The sequence below is a fragment of the Molossus molossus genome, unplaced genomic scaffold (assembly GCF_014108415.1).
Source record: "Molossus molossus isolate mMolMol1 unplaced genomic scaffold, mMolMol1.p scaffold_m16_p_20, whole genome shotgun sequence".
In the NCBI taxonomy this organism is placed as follows: domain Eukaryota; kingdom Metazoa; phylum Chordata; class Mammalia; order Chiroptera; family Molossidae; genus Molossus; species Molossus molossus.
In genome coordinates this window covers 20,006,042-20,022,575 of record NW_023425356.1, presented here as the reverse complement: position 1 = coordinate 20,022,575, position 16,534 = coordinate 20,006,042, and the positions used below count along the sequence as shown (strand labels likewise).

Genomic DNA, 16,534 nt, shown 5'->3' with positions numbered 1-16,534 from the left:
GAAAGAAGGGCCTCAGGTGGTAACTGAAGTAGCTGGTTGTGAGACTGTAGGCAAGGTGACAAATAGTGACTCAGAAATGAGAGAGGCGTTGTCTCCATATCTGTCTGTGGCAATTCAATAAGGCCTGCAGGTTTGGCACCTTCTGGGTTTTGCAGCTTGTATGGAATTTAGGGACAGCACTTTAAGCAGGGAAGCAGAAGACTAGACTAGTAGGTAGATTAGATTCCCTTTGAGTGGCTTATGGAGCACAAACATAGACATGACATTGTTTGAGGCTAATGAGAAAAATGATGTTGTTTGTTGCTTTTTATTTACTACCTATCCACATTAGGGATCATTTATTTAAAAAAAAATTATTTAAAACATTTTTTAAATTGATTTTAGAGAGAGAGGAATGGAGTGGGAGAGAGAGATAGAAACTTTGATGAGAGAGATCATTGATTGGCTGCCTCCTGCATGCCCTGCACTGGGGATTTGGCCCACAACCTGGGCATGTGTCCTGAACGGGAATCCAACCTGTGACCTCTTGGTGCATGGGTCGACGCTCAACCACTGAGCCACAGTGGCCGGGCACATTGGCGATCATTTAAACTTTGATAATTAATTTCACTTTAGCTTGATTTATTTAAGTAATAGTAAAAAAAAAAAAAGACAGCGTTTGTAAGTGTGCTTATAAAACCACTAAGCACCCACATGACCAGATACCAGTAATACAGCATGCGAAAATAATGAGGAATCCAAAGAAGAAAGTATCTAATCAAATCCTATGTTTTTTTCTGGAACATAATCATTGTTCCACATTGCCACCTGCAGGATAGAAAAGGCTTGTCCTGCAGGTGACAATGTGATTTGAGCTATAGTTCCTATTTGGTGTGATTATTTGTATAATGGACTCATTTGCAAAATGTGAACATTGGTCTAACTATTCTCTAATTCCCAACTGCTCTCCTATTATAAAAAGGAATGTTGGGTTCAATTCACACAAAGGGCTATCCCTTCTAATGGTAGAACCTTGTTCATAGTTTCTATTCTTCTTCTTCTTTTTTTTAAATCTCTTCATCCACTGGGCTAATTCATGAAGTATATGAGTTTTCATTCTAGGCAGGAGAGCGTTACTTTATTGTTTTCCCTTTGTAAACATATTCTATTCAGCATAATTTCTCTGCTCTCATCATCTCCAGTGGAAAACATCTCCTAGTGTCTTTGGAAGAAGGTCTCATGGTCAGCAATTTGTGTTTCCTGATCTTGGTTTGACTTGGCTAATAGCCACATGGGTTGATGTTTTGATAATAAACATGGTTCTAGTCACAATTGAGATAAGCCTTTTCTATCCTGCAGGTGGCAATGTGGAACAATGATTATGTTCCAGAAAGAACATAGGATTTGATTAGATACTTTCTTCTTTGGATTCCTCATTATTTTCGCATGTTGTATTACTGGTATATGGTCATGTGGGTGTCTAGTGATAGAGGAAAAAGATATAATACAGGCCATTGGGAAGAAAGTATTGTGGTGTTTATGAGAAATAAGCAAAGAAGACACAAATGATGGTATATGATCAATGGTTTATTTTCCGTTTTCATGCAGCTTACTTTTACAAATTCTATATGCTAAAAGGTGATTTTAATGAATGTAGAATAATGCATAGTTCCAATGGAAGCATAATGAGGAATATGTACTGAGCCATAATAGTGGCATATCAGCAATGGGCTCTGGAAAAGCGATTTTATCATCTTGATTCCTTTTCTTTATTTTTGGCAAAGATTATTTTATAAAATTGGAGAAGTTCTATATTTTAACCCCTCAATAAAAATCATTACATGGACTCCAGTCTACCAAAATACACAGTTTTCTCAATTTATCTGTCTATAACAATGATTTTCTTCCATTCACCATTTTATACGTATAAAGATCAAAGCTACCTAGAGAAACAAAAGAAACTGTCACCAAAGCAAAGAAATGCTATTACGTGATAAAACAGAAGGTTAAGAAAAGATAATCTCTGGAAAAGTATAATGAAACTTTCTTGATTCAAATTTGTGTTCTTGGCTTATTCTCCTACCTTTTGGATTACATTTCTATGTCTCTTACCAATAATTAATAGTATTTTAGGGATGGACAAAATCCCAGCTGTTTTAAATTCTCACTCAAATGACCATATGTCACAGGTTGTACATACTGCCTGATCAATTGTGTCTTCATAAGTCTTCTTCATATGTTTATGTGTATCTGCATCCCAAAAGGCTAGATTTAGGTCTGACACTTCCAGCCTCGTATCACTAGACTCACTAATATTAGATCCACACTGAGAACTGTGACCAGTTTGGGAGATTACTCCAAGTACATTTCTTGCGGTTCTAGAGATATTTCCTTCCTGTTCATGGTGCCACTTTTGTCTTTGTGTAATGTTGGAAATACACTGACTGTGGGAAGAGTCACACTGCATTTGGATGGCTGCCTGAATTTGTTCCAAACCTGAATGCCTAAAACTGTCTCCTGACAGAACCTGGGTAAACATATTCTGGTGGCTAGAAATAGAACCAGTCCCTGTATGAGTCAAGGTAGAGGGTTTACATGAAAGTTCAGATGGTACCTGACTGTTCCTGATCTGACAACTACTGGGTTCCCGATAAGTGGTGCCTCTGGATCTGGAGGATGAGAGTCCATGTCCAGTGCCTGAGTGTGTGTAGCTGTCCGGCAACTACTGGTGCGGGGATTCTAGTCTTCCACTTGAACGGGATCCTGAGTGTCCATGGGATGAGGTGTTGTGTCCTCGAGAGGATGTCTCTGCTTGAGGAGACCCCGATTGTCTGGAGCTGTCTCCGGAGTACCCATCACTCAGTCCTTGTCTTCTTCGTTCACCAGAGTTGGAGTGTCCCTGGGCATGCTCAGTGTGACTGTGGTGGCCTGTCTGCCCTCGGTGGGTGGCAGAGTTTCTAGCACTGTCTCCAGACTGCTCATGAGTAGAACCATGGTGGTGCTGAGTACTGGACGCAGTCCTCCCATGAGTGGAGGCAGTTTGTCTACCTGAATCTTCACCCTGTCCTTCGCTGTCACTGGCCTGACTACTACTGGGCTCCCGATGAGTGGTGCCTCTGGATCTGGAAGACGATTGTCCATGTTCAGTGCGCGAGTGTCTGGACCTGTCTGGTGACTGCTGGTGCCGGGATTCTAGTCTTCCACTTGAACGGGATCCTGAGTGTCCATGGGATGAGGTGTTGTGTCCTCGAGAGGATGTCTCTGCTTGAGGAGACCCCGATTGTCTGGAGCTGTCTCCGGAGTACCCATCACTCAGTCCTTGTCTTCTTCGTTCACCAGAGTTGGAGTGTCCCTGGGCATGCTCAGTGTGACTGTGGTGGCCTGTCTGCCCTCGGTGGGTGGCAGAGTTTCTAGCACTGTCTCCAGACTGCTCATGAGTAGAACCATGGTGGTGCTGAGTACTGGACGCAGTCCTCCCATGAGTGGAGGCAGTTTGTCTACCTGAATCTTCACCCTGTCCTTCGCTGTCACTGGCCTGACTACTACTGGGCTCCCGGTGAGTGGTGCCTCTGGATCTGGAAGACGATTGTCCATGTTCAGTGCGCGAGTGTCTGGACCTGTCTGGTGACTGCTGGTGCCGGGATTCTAGTCTTCCACTTGAACGGGATCCTGAGTGTCCATGGGATGAGGTGTTGTGTCTTCGAGAGGATGTCTCTGCTTGAGGAGACCCCGATTGTCTGGAGCTGTCTCCGGAGTACCCATCACTCACTCCTTGTCTTCTTCGTTCACCAGAGTTGGAGTGTCCCTGGGCATGCTCAGTGTGACTGTGGTGGCCTGTCTGCCCTCGGTGGGTGGCAGAGTTTCTAGCACTGTCTCCAGACTGCTCATGAGTAGAACCATGGTGGTGCTGAGTACTGGACGCAGTCCTCCCATGAGTGGAGGCAGTTTGTCTACCTGAATCTTCACCCTGTCCTTCGCTGTCACTGGCCTGACTACTACTGGGCTCCCGATGAGTGGTGCCTCTGGATCTGGAAGACGATTGTCCATGTTCAGTGCGCGAGTGTCTGGACCTGTCTGGTGACTGCTGGTGCCGGGATTCTAGTCTTCCACTTGAACGGGATCCTGAGTGTCCATGGGATGAGGTGTTGTGTCCTCGAGAGGATGTCTCTGCTTGAGGAGACCCCGATGGTCTGGAGCTGTCTCCGGAGTACCCATCACTCACTCCTTGTCTTCTTCGTTCACCAGAGTTGGAGTGTCCCTGGGCATGCTCAGTGTGACTGTGGTGGCCTGTCTGCCCTCGGTGGGTGGCAGAGTTTCTAGCACTGTCTCCAGGACTGCTCATGAGTAGAACCATGGTGGTGCTGAGTACTGGACGCAGTCCTCCCATGAGTGGAGGCAGTTTGTCTACCTGAATCTTCACGCTGTCCTTCGCTGTCACTGGCCTGACTACTACTGGGCTCCCGATGAGTGGTGCCTCTGGATCTGGAAGACGATTGTCCATGTTCAGTGCGCGAGTGTCTGGACCTGTCTGGTGACTGCTGGTGCCGGGATTCTAGTCTTCCACTTGAACGGGATCCTGAGTGTCCATGGGATGAGGTGTTGTGTCCTCGAGAGGATGTCTCTGCTTGAGGAGACCCCGATGGTCTGGAGCTGTCTCCGGAGTACCCATCACTCACTCCTTGTCTTCTTCGTTCACCAGAGTTGGAGTGTCCCTGGGCATGCTCAGTGTGACTGTGGTGGCCTGTCTGCCCTCGGTGGGTGGCAGAGTTTCTAGCACTGTCTCCAGACTGCTCATGAGTAGAACCATGGTGGTGCTGAGTACTGGACGCAGTCCTCCCATGAGTGGAGGCAGTTTGTCTACCTGAATCTTCACGCTGTCCTTCGCTGTCACTGGCCTGACTACTACTGGGCTCCCGATGAGTGGTGCCTCTGGATCTGGAAGACGATTGTCCATGTTCAGTGCGCGAGTGTCTGGACCTGTCTGGTGACTGCTGGTGCCGGGATTCTAGTCTTCCACTTGAACGGGATCCTGAGTGTCCATGGGATGAGGTGTTGTGTCCTCGAGAGGATGTCTCTGCTTGAGGAGACCCCGATGGTCTGGAGCTGTCTCCGGAGTACCCATCACTCAGTCCTTGTCTTCTTCGTTCACCAGAGTTGGAGTGTCCCTGGGCATGCTCAGTGTGACTGTGGTGGCCTGTCTGCCCTCGGTGGGTGGCAGAGTTTCTAGCACTGTCTCCAGACTGCTCATGAGTAGAACCATGGTGGTGCTGAGTACTGGACGCAGTCCTCCCATGAGTGGAGGCAGTTTGTCTACCTGAATCTTCACCCTGTCCTTCGCTGTCACTGGCCTGACTACTACTGGGCTCCCGATGAGTGGTGCCTCTGGATCTGGAAGACGATTGTCCATGTTCAGTGCGCGAGTGTCTGGACCTGTCTGGTGACTGCTGGTGCCGGGATTCTAGTCTTCCACTTGAACGGGATCCTGAGTGTCCATGGGATGAGGTGTTGTGTCCTCGAGAGGATGTCTCTGCTTGAGGAGACCCCGATGGTCTGGAGCTGTCTCCGGAGTACCCATCACTCAGTCCTTGTCTTCTTCGTTCACCAGAGTTGGAGTGTCCCTGGGCATGCTCAGTGTGACTGTGGTGGCCTGTCTGCCCTCGGTGGGTGGCAGAGTTTCTAGCACTGTCTCCAGACTGCTCATGAGTAGAACCATGGTGGTGCTGAGTACTGGACGCAGTCCTCCCATGAGTGGAGGCAGTTTGTCTACCTGAATCTTCACCCTGTCCTTCGCTGTCACTGGCCTGACTACTACTGGGCTCCCGATGAGTGGTGCCTCTGGATCTGGAAGACGATTGTCCATGTTCAGTGCGCGAGTGTCTGGACCTGTCTGGTGACTGCTGGTGCCGGGATTCTAGTCTTCCACTTGAACGGGATCCTGAGTGTCCATGGGATGAGGTGTTGTGTCCTCGAGAGGATGTCTCTGCTTGAGGAGACCCCGATGGTCTGGAGCTGTCTCCGGAGTACCCATCACTCAGTCCTTGTCTTCTTCGTTCACCAGAGTTGGAGTGTCCCTGGGCATGCTCAGTGTGACTGTGGTGGCCTGTCTGCCCTCGGTGGGTGGCAGAGTTTCTAGCACTGTGTCCAGACTGCTCATGAGTAGAACCATGGTGGTGCTGAGTACTGGACGCAGTCCTCCCATGAGTGGAGGCAGTTTGTCTACCTGAATCTTCACCCTGTCCTTCGCTGTCACTGGCCTGACTACTACTGGGCTCCCGGTGAGTGGTGCCTCTGGATCTGGAAGACGATTGTCCATGTTCAGTGCGCGAGTGTCTGGACCTGTCTGGTGACTGCTGGTGCCGGGATTCTAGTCTTCCACTTGAACGGGATCCTGAGTGTCCATGGGATGAGGTGTTGTGTCCTCGAGAGGATGTCTCTGCTTGAGGAGACCCCGATTGTCTGGAGCTGTCTCCGGAGTACCCATCACTCACTCCTTGTCTTCTTCGTTCACCAGAGTTGGAGTGTCCCTGGGCATGCTCAGTGTGACTGTGGTGGCCTGTCTGCCCTCGGTGGGTGGCAGAGTTTCTAGCACTGTCTCCAGACTGCTCATGAGTAGAACCATGGTGGTGCTGAGTACTGGACGCAGTCCTCCCATGAGTGGAGGCAGTTTGTCTACCTGAATCTTCACCCTGTCCTTCGCTGTCACTGGCCTGACTACTACTGGGCTCCCGATGAGTGGTGCCTCTGGATCTGGAAGACGATTGTCCATGTTCAGTGCGCGAGTGTCTGGACCTGTCTGGTGACTGCTGGTGCCGGGATTCTAGTCTTCCACTTGAACGGGATCCTGAGTGTCCATGGGATGAGGTGTTGTGTCCTCGAGAGGATGTCTCTGCTTGAGGAGACCCCGATGGTCTGGAGCTGTCTCCGGAGTACCCATCACTCAGTCCTTGTCTTCTTCGTTCACCAGAGTTGGAGTGTCCCTGGGCATGCTCAGTGTGACTGTGGTGGCCTGTCTGCCCTCGGTGGGTGGCAGAGTTTCTAGCACTGTCTCCAGACTGCTCATGAGTAGAACCATGGTGGTGCTGAGTACTGGACGCAGTCCTCCCATGAGTGGAGGCAGTTTGTCTACCTGAATCTTCACGCTGTCCTTCGCTGTCACTGGCCTGACTACTACTGGGCTCCCGATGAGTGGTGCCTCTGGATCTGGAAGACGATTGTCCATGTTCAGTGCGCGAGTGTCTGGACCTGTCTGGTGACTGCTGGTGCCGGGATTCTAGTCTTCCACTTGAACGGGATCCTGAGTGTCCATGGGATGAGGTGTTGTGTCCTCGAGAGGATGTCTCTGCTTGAGGAGACCCCGATGGTCTGGAGCTGTCTCCGGAGTACCCATCACTCAGTCCTTGTCTTCTTCGTTCACCAGAGTTGGAGTGTCCCTGGGCATGCTCAGTGTGACTGTGGTGGCCTGTCTGCCCTCGGTGGGTGGCAGAGTTTCTAGCACTGTCTCCAGACTGCTCATGAGTAGAACCATGGTGGTGCTGAGTACTGGACGCAGTCCTCCCATGAGTGGAGGCAGTTTGTCTACCTGAATCTTCACCCTGTCCTTCGCTGTCACTGGCCTGACTACTACTGGGCTCCCGATGAGTGGTGCCTCTGGATCTGGAAGACGATTGTCCATGTTCAGTGCGCGAGTGTCTGGACCTGTCTGGTGACTGCTGGTGCCGGGATTCTAGTCTTCCACTTGAACGGGATCCTGAGTGTCCATGGGATGAGGTGTTGTGTCCTCGAGAGGATGTCTCTGCTTGAGGAGACCCCGATTGTCTGGAGCTGTCTCCGGAGTACCCATCACTCAGTCCTTGTCTTCTTCGTTCACCAGAGTTGGAGTGTCCCTGGGCATGCTCAGTGTGACTGTGGTGGCCTGTCTGCCCTCGGTGGGTGGCAGAGTTTCTAGCACTGTCTCCGGACTGCTCATGAGTAGAACCATGGTGGTGCTGAGTACTGGACGCAGTCCTCCCATGAGTGGAGGCAGTTTGTCTACCTGAATCTTCACGCTGTCCTTCGCTGTCACTGGCCTGACTACTACTGGGCTCCCGATGAGTGGTGCCTCTGGATCTGGAAGACGATTGTCCATGTTCAGTGCGCGAGTGTCTGGACCTGTCTGGTGACTGCTGGTGCCGGGATTCTAGTCTTCCACTTGAACGGGATCCTGAGTGTCCATGGGATGAGGTGTTGTGTCCTCGAGAGGATGTCTCTGCTTGAGGAGACCCCGATGGTCTGGAGCTGTCTCCGGAGTACCCATCACTCAGTCCTTGTCTTCTTCGTTCACCAGAGTTGGAGTGTCCCTGGGCATGCTCAGTGTGACTGTGGTGGCCTGTCTGCCCTCGGTGGGTGGCAGAGTTTCTAGCACTGTCTCCAGACTGCTCATGAGTAGAACCATGGTGGTGCTGAGTACTGGACGCAGTCCTCCCATGAGTGGAGGCAGTTTGTCTACCTGAATCTTCACCCTGTCCTTCGCTGTCACTGGCCTGACTACTACTGGGCTCCCGATGAGTGGTGCCTCTGGATCTGGAAGACGATTGTCCATGTTCAGTGCGCGAGTGTCTGGACCTGTCTGGTGACTGCTGGTGCCGGGATTCTAGTCTTCCACTTGAACGGGATCCTGAGTGTCCATGGGATGAGGTGTTGTGTCCTCGAGAGGATGTCTCTGCTTGAGGAGACCCCGATTGTCTGGAGCTGTCTCCGGAGTACCCATCACTCAGTCCTTGTCTTCTTCGTTCACCAGAGTTGGAGTGTCCCTGGGCATGCTCAGTGTGACTGTGGTGGCCTGTCTGCCCTCGGTGGGTGGCAGAGTTTCTAGCACTGTCTCCAGACTGCTCATGAGTAGAACCATGGTGGTGCTGAGTACTGGACGCAGTCCTCCCATGAGTGGAGGCAGTTTGTCTACCTGAATCTTCACCCTGTCCTTCGCTGTCACTGGCCTGACTACTACTGGGCTCCCGATGAGTGGTGCCTCTGGATCTGGAAGACGATTGTCCATGTTCAGTGCGCGAGTGTCTGGACCTGTCTGGTGACTGCTGGTGCCGGGATTCTAGTCTTCCACTTGAACGGGATCCTGAGTGTCCATGGGATGAGGTGTTGTGTCCTCGAGAGGATGTCTCTGCTTGAGGAGACCCCGATTGTCTGGAGCTGTCTCCGGAGTACCCATCACTCAGTCCTTGTCTTCTTCGTTCACCAGAGTTGGAGTGTCCCTGGGCATGCTCAGTGTGACTGTGGTGGCCTGTCTGCCCTCGGTGGGTGGCAGAGTTTCTAGCACTGTCTCCAGACTGCTCATGAGTAGAACCATGGTGGTGCTGAGTACTGGACGCAGTCCTCCCATGAGTGGAGGCAGTTTGTCTACCTGAATCTTCACGCTGTCCTTCGCTGTCACTGGCCTGACTACTACTGGGCTCCCGATGAGTGGTGCCTCTGGATCTGGAAGACGATTGTCCATGTTCAGTGCGCGAGTGTCTGGACCTGTCTGGTGACTGCTGGTGCCGGGATTCTAGTCTTCCACTTGAACGGGATCCTGAGTGTCCATGGGATGAGGTGTTGTGTCCTCGAGAGGATGTCTCTGCTTGAGGAGACCCCGATGGTCTGGAGCTGTCTCCGGAGTACCCATCACTCAGTCCTTGTCTTCTTCGTTCACCAGAGTTGGAGTGTCCCTGGGCATGCTCAGTGTGACTGTGGTGGCCTGTCTGCCCTCGGTGGGTGGCAGAGTTTCTAGCACTGTCTCCAGACTGCTCATGAGTAGAACCATGGTGGTGCTGAGTACTGGACGCAGTCCTCCCATGAGTGGAGGCAGTTTGTCTACCTGAATCTTCACCCTGTCCTTCGCTGTCACTGGCCTGACTACTACTGGGCTCCCGATGAGTGGTGCCTCTGGATCTGGAAGACGATTGTCCATGTTCAGTGCGCGAGTGTCTGGACCTGTCTGGTGACTGCTGGTGCCGGGATTCTAGTCTTCCACTTGAACGGGATCCTGAGTGTCCATGGGATGAGGTGTTGTGTCCTCGAGAGGATGTCTCTGCTTGAGGAGACCCCGATTGTCTGGAGCTGTCTCCGGAGTACCCATCACTCAGTCCTTGTCTTCTTCGTTCACCAGAGTTGGAGTGTCCCTGGGCATGCTCAGTGTGACTGTGGTGGCCTGTCTGCCCTCGGTGGGTGGCAGAGTTTCTAGCACTGTGTCCAGACTGCTCATGAGTAGAACCATGGTGGTGCTGAGTACTGGACGCAGTCCTCCCATGAGTGGAGGCAGTTTGTCTACCTGAATCTTCACCCTGTCCTTCGCTGTCACTGGCCTGACTACTACTGGGCTCCCGGTGAGTGGTGCCTCTGGATCTGGAAGACGATTGTCCATGTTCAGTGCGCGAGTGTCTGGACCTGTCTGGTGACTGCTGGTGCCGGGATTCTAGTCTTCCACTTGAACGGGATCCTGAGTGTCCATGGGATGAGGTGTTGTGTCTTCGAGAGGATGTCTCTGCTTGAGGAGACCCCGATTGTCTGGAGCTGTCTCCGGAGTACCCATCACTCAGTCCTTGTCTTCTTCGTTCACCAGAGTTGGAGTGTCCCTGGGCATGCTCAGTGTGACTGTGGTGGCCTGTCTGCCCTCGGTGGGTGGCAGAGTTTCTAGCACTGTCTCCAGACTGCTCATGAGTAGAACCATGGTGGTGCTGAGTACTGGACGCAGTCCTCCCATGAGTGGAGGCAGTTTGTCTACCTGAATCTTCACCCTGTCCTTCGCTGTCACTGGCCTGACTACTACTGGGCTCCCGATGAGTGGTGCCTCTGGATCTGGAAGACGATTGTCCATGTTCAGTGCGCGAGTGTCTGGACCTGTCTGGTGACTGCTGGTGCCGGGATTCTAGTCTTCCACTTGAACGGGATCCTGAGTGTCCATGGGATGAGGTGTTGTGTCCTCGAGAGGATGTCTCTGCTTGAGGAGACCCCGATTGTCTGGAGCTGTCTCTGGAGTACCCATCACTCAGTCCTTGTCTTCTTCGTTCACCAGAGTTGGAGTGTCCCTGGGCATGCTCAGTGTGACTGTGGTGGCCTGTCTGCCCTCGGTGGGTGGCAGAGTTTCTAGCACTGTCTCCAGACTGCTCATGAGTAGAACCATGGTGGTGCTGAGTACTGGACGCAGTCCTCCCATGAGTGGAGGCAGTTTGTCTACCTGAATCTTCACCCTGTCCTTCGCTGTCACTGGCCTGACTACTACTGGGCTCCCGATGAGTGGTGCCTCTGGATCTGGAAGACGATTGTCCATGTTCAGTGCGCGAGTGTCTGGACCTGTCTGGTGACTGCTGGTGCCGGGATTCTAGTCTTCCACTTGAACGGGATCCTGAGTGTCCATGGGATGAGGTGTTGTGTCCTCGAGAGGATGTCTCTGCTTGAGGAGACCCCGATTGTCTGGAGCTGTCTCCGGAGTACCCATCACTCAGTCCTTGTCTTCTTCGTTCACCAGAGTTGGAGTGTCCCTGGGCATGCTCAGTGTGACTGTGGTGGCCTGTCTGCCCTCGGTGGGTGGCAGAGTTTCTAGCACTGTCTCCAGACTGCTCATGAGTAGAACCATGGTGGTGCTGAGTACTGGACGCAGTCCTCCCATGAGTGGAGGCAGTTTGTCTACCTGAATCTTCACCCTGTCCTTCGCTGTCACTGGCCTGACTACTACTGGGCTCCCGATGAGTGGTGCCTCTGGATCTGGAAGACGATTGTCCATGTTCAGTGCGCGAGTGTCTGGACCTGTCTGGTGACTGCTGGTGCCGGGATTCTAGTCTTCCACTTGAACGGGATCCTGAGTGTCCATGGGATGAGGTGTTGTGTCCTCGAGAGGATGTCTCTGCTTGAGGAGACCCCGATTGTCTGGAGCTGTCTCCGGAGTACCCATCACTCAGTCCTTGTCTTCTTCGTTCACCAGAGTTGGAGTGTCCCTGGGCATGCTCAGTGTGACTGTGGTGGCCTGTCTGCCCTCGGTGGGTGGCAGAGTTTCTAGCACTGTCTCCGGACTGCTCATGAGTAGAACCATGGTGGTGCTGAGTACTGGACGCAGTCCTCCCATGAGTGGAGGCAGTTTGTCTACCTGAATCTTCACCCTGTCCTTCGCTGTCACTGGCCTGACTACTACTGGGCTCCCGATGAGTGGTGCCTCTGGATCTGGAAGACGATTGTCCATGTTCAGTGCGCGAGTGTCTGGACCTGTCTGGTGACTGCTGGTGCCGGGATTCTAGTCTTCCACTTGAACGGGATCCTGAGTGTCCATGGGATGAGGTGTTGTGTCCTCGAGAGGATGTCTCTGCTTGAGGAGACCCCGATTGTCTGGAGCTGTCTCCGGAGTACCCATCACTCAGTCCTTGTCTTCTTCGTTCACCAGAGTTGGAGTGTCCCTGGGCATGCTCAGTGTGACTGTGGTGGCCTGTCTGCCCTCGGTGGGTGGCAGAGTTTCTAGCACTGTCTCCAGACTGCTCATGAGTAGAACCATGGTGGTGCTGAGTACTGGACGCAGTCCTCCCATGAGTGGAGGCAGTTTGTCTACCTGAATCTTCACCCTGTCCTTCGCTGTCACTGGCCTGACTACTACTGGGCTCCCGGTGAGTGGTGCCTCTGGATCTGGAAGACGATTGTCCATGTTCAGTGCGCGAGTGTCTGGACCTGTCTGGTGACTGCTGGTGCCGGGATTCTAGTCTTCCACTTGAACGGGATCCTGAGTGTCCATGGGATGAGGTGTTGTGTCCTCGAGAGGATGTCTCTGCTTGAGGAGACCCCGATTGTCTGGAGCTGTCTCCGGAGTACCCATCACTCAGTCCTTGTCTTCTTCGTTCACCAGAGTTGGAGTGTCCCTGGGCATGCTCAGTGTGACTGTGGTGGCCTGTCTGCCCTCGGTGGGTGGCAGAGTTTCTAGCACTGTCTCCAGACTGCTCATGAGTAGAACCATGGTGGTGCTGAGTACTGGACGCAGTCCTCCCATGAGTGGAGGCAGTTTGTCTACCTGAATCTTCACCCTGTCCTTCGCTGTCACTGGCCTGACTACTACTGGGCTCCCGATGAGTGGTGCCTCTGGATCTGGAAGACGATTGTCCATGTTCAGTGCGCGAGTGTCTGGACCTGTCTGGTGACTGCTGGTGCCGGGATTCTAGTCTTCCACTTGAACGGGATCCTGAGTGTCCATGGGATGAGGTGTTGTGTCCTCGAGAGGATGTCTCTGCTTGAGGAGACCCCGATTGTCTGGAGCTGTCTCCGGAGTACCCATCACTCAGTCCTTGTCTTCTTCGTTCACCAGAGTTGGAGTGTCCCTGGGCATGCTCAGTGTGACTGTGGTGGCCTGTCTGCCCTCGGTGGGTGGCAGAGTTTCTAGCACTGTCTCCAGACTGCTCATGAGTAGAACCATGGTGGTGCTGAGTACTGGACGCAGTCCTCCCATGAGTGGAGGCAGTTTGTCTACCTGAATCTTCACCCTGTCCTTCGCTGTCACTGGCCTGACTACTACTGGGCTCCCGATGAGTGGTGCCTCTGGATCTGGAAGACGATTGTCCATGTTCAGTGCGCGAGTGTCTGGACCTGTCTGGTGACTGCTGGTGCCGGGATTCTAGTCTTCCACTTGAACGGGATCCTGAGTGTCCATGGGATGAGGTGTTGTGTCCTCGAGAGGATGTCTCTGCTTGAGGAGACCCCGATTGTCTGGAGCTGTCTCCGGAGTACCCATCACTCAGTCCTTGTCTTCTTCGTTCACCAGAGTTGGAGTGTCCCTGGGCATGCTCAGTGTGACTGTGGTGGCCTGTCTGCCCTCGGTGGGTGGCAGAGTTTCTAGCACTGTCTCCAGACTGCTCATGAGTAGAACCATGGTGGTGCTGAGTACTGGACGCAGTCCTCCCATGAGTGGAGGCAGTTTGTCTACCTGAATCTTCACCCTGTCCTTCGCTGTCACTGGCCTGACTACTACTGGGCTCCCGATGAGTGGTGCCTCTGGATCTGGAAGACGATTGTCCATGTTCAGTGCGCGAGTGTCTGGACCTGTCTGGTGACTGCTGGTGCCGGGATTCTAGTCTTCCACTTGAACGGGATCCTGAGTGTCCATGGGATGAGGTGTTGTGTCCTCGAGAGGATGTCTCTGCTTGAGGAGACCCCGATTGTCTGGAGCTGTCTCCGGAGTACCCATCACTCAGTCCTTGTCTTCTTCGTTCACCAGAGTTGGAGTGTCCCTGGGCATGCTCAGTGTGACTGTGGTGGCCTGTCTGCCCTCGGTGGGTGGCAGAGTTTCTAGCACTGTCTCCAGACTGCTCATGAGTAGAACCATGGTGGTGCTGAGTACTGGACGCAGTCCTCCCATGAGTGGAGGCAGTTTGTCTACCTGAATCTTCACCCTGTCCTTCGCTGTCACTGGCCTGACTACTACTGGGCTCCCGATGAGTGGTGCCTCTGGATCTGGAAGACGATTGTCCATGTTCAGTGCGCGAGTGTCTGGACCTGTCTGGTGACTGCTGGTGCCGGGATTCTAGTCTTCCACTTGAACGGGATCCTGAGTGTCCATGGGATGAGGTGTTGTGTCCTCGAGAGGATGTCTCTGCTTGAGGAGACCCCGATTGTCTGGAGCTGTCTCCGGAGTACCCATCACTCAGTCCTTGTCTTCTTCGTTCACCAGAGTTGGAGTGTCCCTGGGCATGCTCAGTGTGACTGTGGTGGCCTGTCTGCCCTCGGTGGGTGGCAGAGTTTCTAGCACTGTCTCCAGACTGCTCATGAGTAGAACCATGGTGGTGCTGAGTACTGGACGCAGTCCTCCCATGAGTGGAGGCAGTTTGTCTACCTGAATCTTCACCCTGTCCTTCGCTGTCACTGGCCTGACTACTACTGGGCTCCCGATGAGTGGTGCCTCTGGATCTGGAAGACGATTGTCCATGTTCAGTGCGCGAGTGTCTGGACCTGTCTGGTGACTGCTGGTGCTGGGATTCTAGTCTTCCACTTGAACGGGATCCTGAGTGTCCATGGGATGAGGTGTCCTGACTACTACTCGGTTGCTGATCTGTGTTGGGTGTCAATTTGGATGATGATGTTTCATGTGTGTAGCTTTTTCCTATATTTTCATTATCAGTTGTATAGTGTGTGCTTTCATTTTTTCTAATTGGGCTTACCCTTGGAATTTGTCTTCCTCCTTGTAATTCAAGAGTGCTTGACCTGCTTTTCTCTTTTCTCGTTGTTTCATGATTGTTTTTCCCATCTGTGTGTCTGTGTGTACAAGGAGATGTACCACCTTTTTTAGTTTTTCTTTCAGTACTTGTCCCATGTCTTTTTTCTCCTTGCCTTCTTGGGCTCTTGGATCTTGCTCTTTTTCCTCTTCCATCACTCTCTGAATGTCTGAATTTTCTTTTTCTATCTTCTTCCTCTTTTTCTTTCTCTTTTATATCATGTTCTACATGTTTCTTTTGGTGTGCCTTTTTTTTCTGCTTTTGTCCTGATGCTTGGACATTCTGTCTCTTTTTAGACTTATAGTATGCTTTAGCCACCTTGAATACCATCAGAAAAAATTCTCCAAAGTCTATTTGCTGGTTGTGGTCTATGTCAAGGAAATCCATGAAGACATCAGCAGTTTCTGGGTCATCTGGATTCTGTATAGAAGGGTACAGAAAGGGAGCGTCTGTTAGGCAGCCTTAAATGGTCAATTAAATAATTTAAAGTCAACTTAGGGAATGTGAATTTCTGGTACTTAAATTAGAACCAAATCTGGTGTTTTCTCCATAATATAGTTTAGCTTATTGTTGTTCAGATAAAAGTCAATGGTAATAGAGTAAATGAATGAAATCTTAAATGCATGTGCCGACATGGCAAGATTTGATGGCCAAGTTCCTTTTTTTCTAACTTCAAATATCAATGTATTATAATGCCCATAATTGCATTATCCTTTAAACATACTGTCTTAATATTCATGATATAGGAAGAATATTATGAATGACTAGCTAATTGATATTTGTTTCTTTGTCATAAATATTCATATTATTATCCTTTATAGAGGGTGTATGTGTGCATGTGCACCCCACATGTTTGTATAGTGGATAGAAATATGTGAATGGGGGATCAAGTTTATATCTGTTTTGAAATAAGATTAAGTCCATTTTTATTCCCGAAGACAGAGTTCATAAAAATTCACAATAATCCTTTGTGAGATTATTAATGCATCCCTAAGTGCTATACTTGTTTATCCTGGCAAATGTCTTTACCTTCAGGATTGGGTAAAACTCCATTTCCAGAAGTTCCTTCAGCTCTTCTTTACTCAGTGTGTCAGTTTCTTTGTCTTTTTTTGAATATTGTTGGAATAAGTCAATGATGGCAGTGATGTTTTCCAAAAGAGAAGTCATCTTTTGAAAATATAGGTGAACCTAGAAAGAAGAAATAAAAATGTACTTTTCTTGTATTGTTTTTCTAGGTCATATCAATTATTATTATTTTTTCCTTTTTTTTTTTTTTATCCTCACCTGAGGACATTTTTTGTTCAGGTAGAGTGGGAGGGAGAGAGAGGAAGAGAGAGAGAGAGAAACAT

General features: G+C 50.9%; 1 protein-coding gene across 1 annotated transcript in view; it reads right to left on the bottom strand.

Moving 5' to 3' along the window:
• Positions 1-2,701: 2,701 nt before the first annotated feature.
• FLG (filaggrin) overlaps positions 2,702-16,534 on the bottom strand; it is an 81,127-nt gene continuing 67,294 nt past the window's right edge. Inside the window, exons 4-5 of the mRNA XM_036273234.1 lie at positions 4,388-15,022; positions 2,702-4,101 (exon numbers count right to left, since the gene is read on the bottom strand). Coding sequence (XP_036129127.1) covers positions 2,702-4,101; positions 4,388-15,022 — 12,035 coding nt within the window. The remainder of the gene's footprint in view (positions 4,102-4,387; positions 15,023-16,534) is intronic.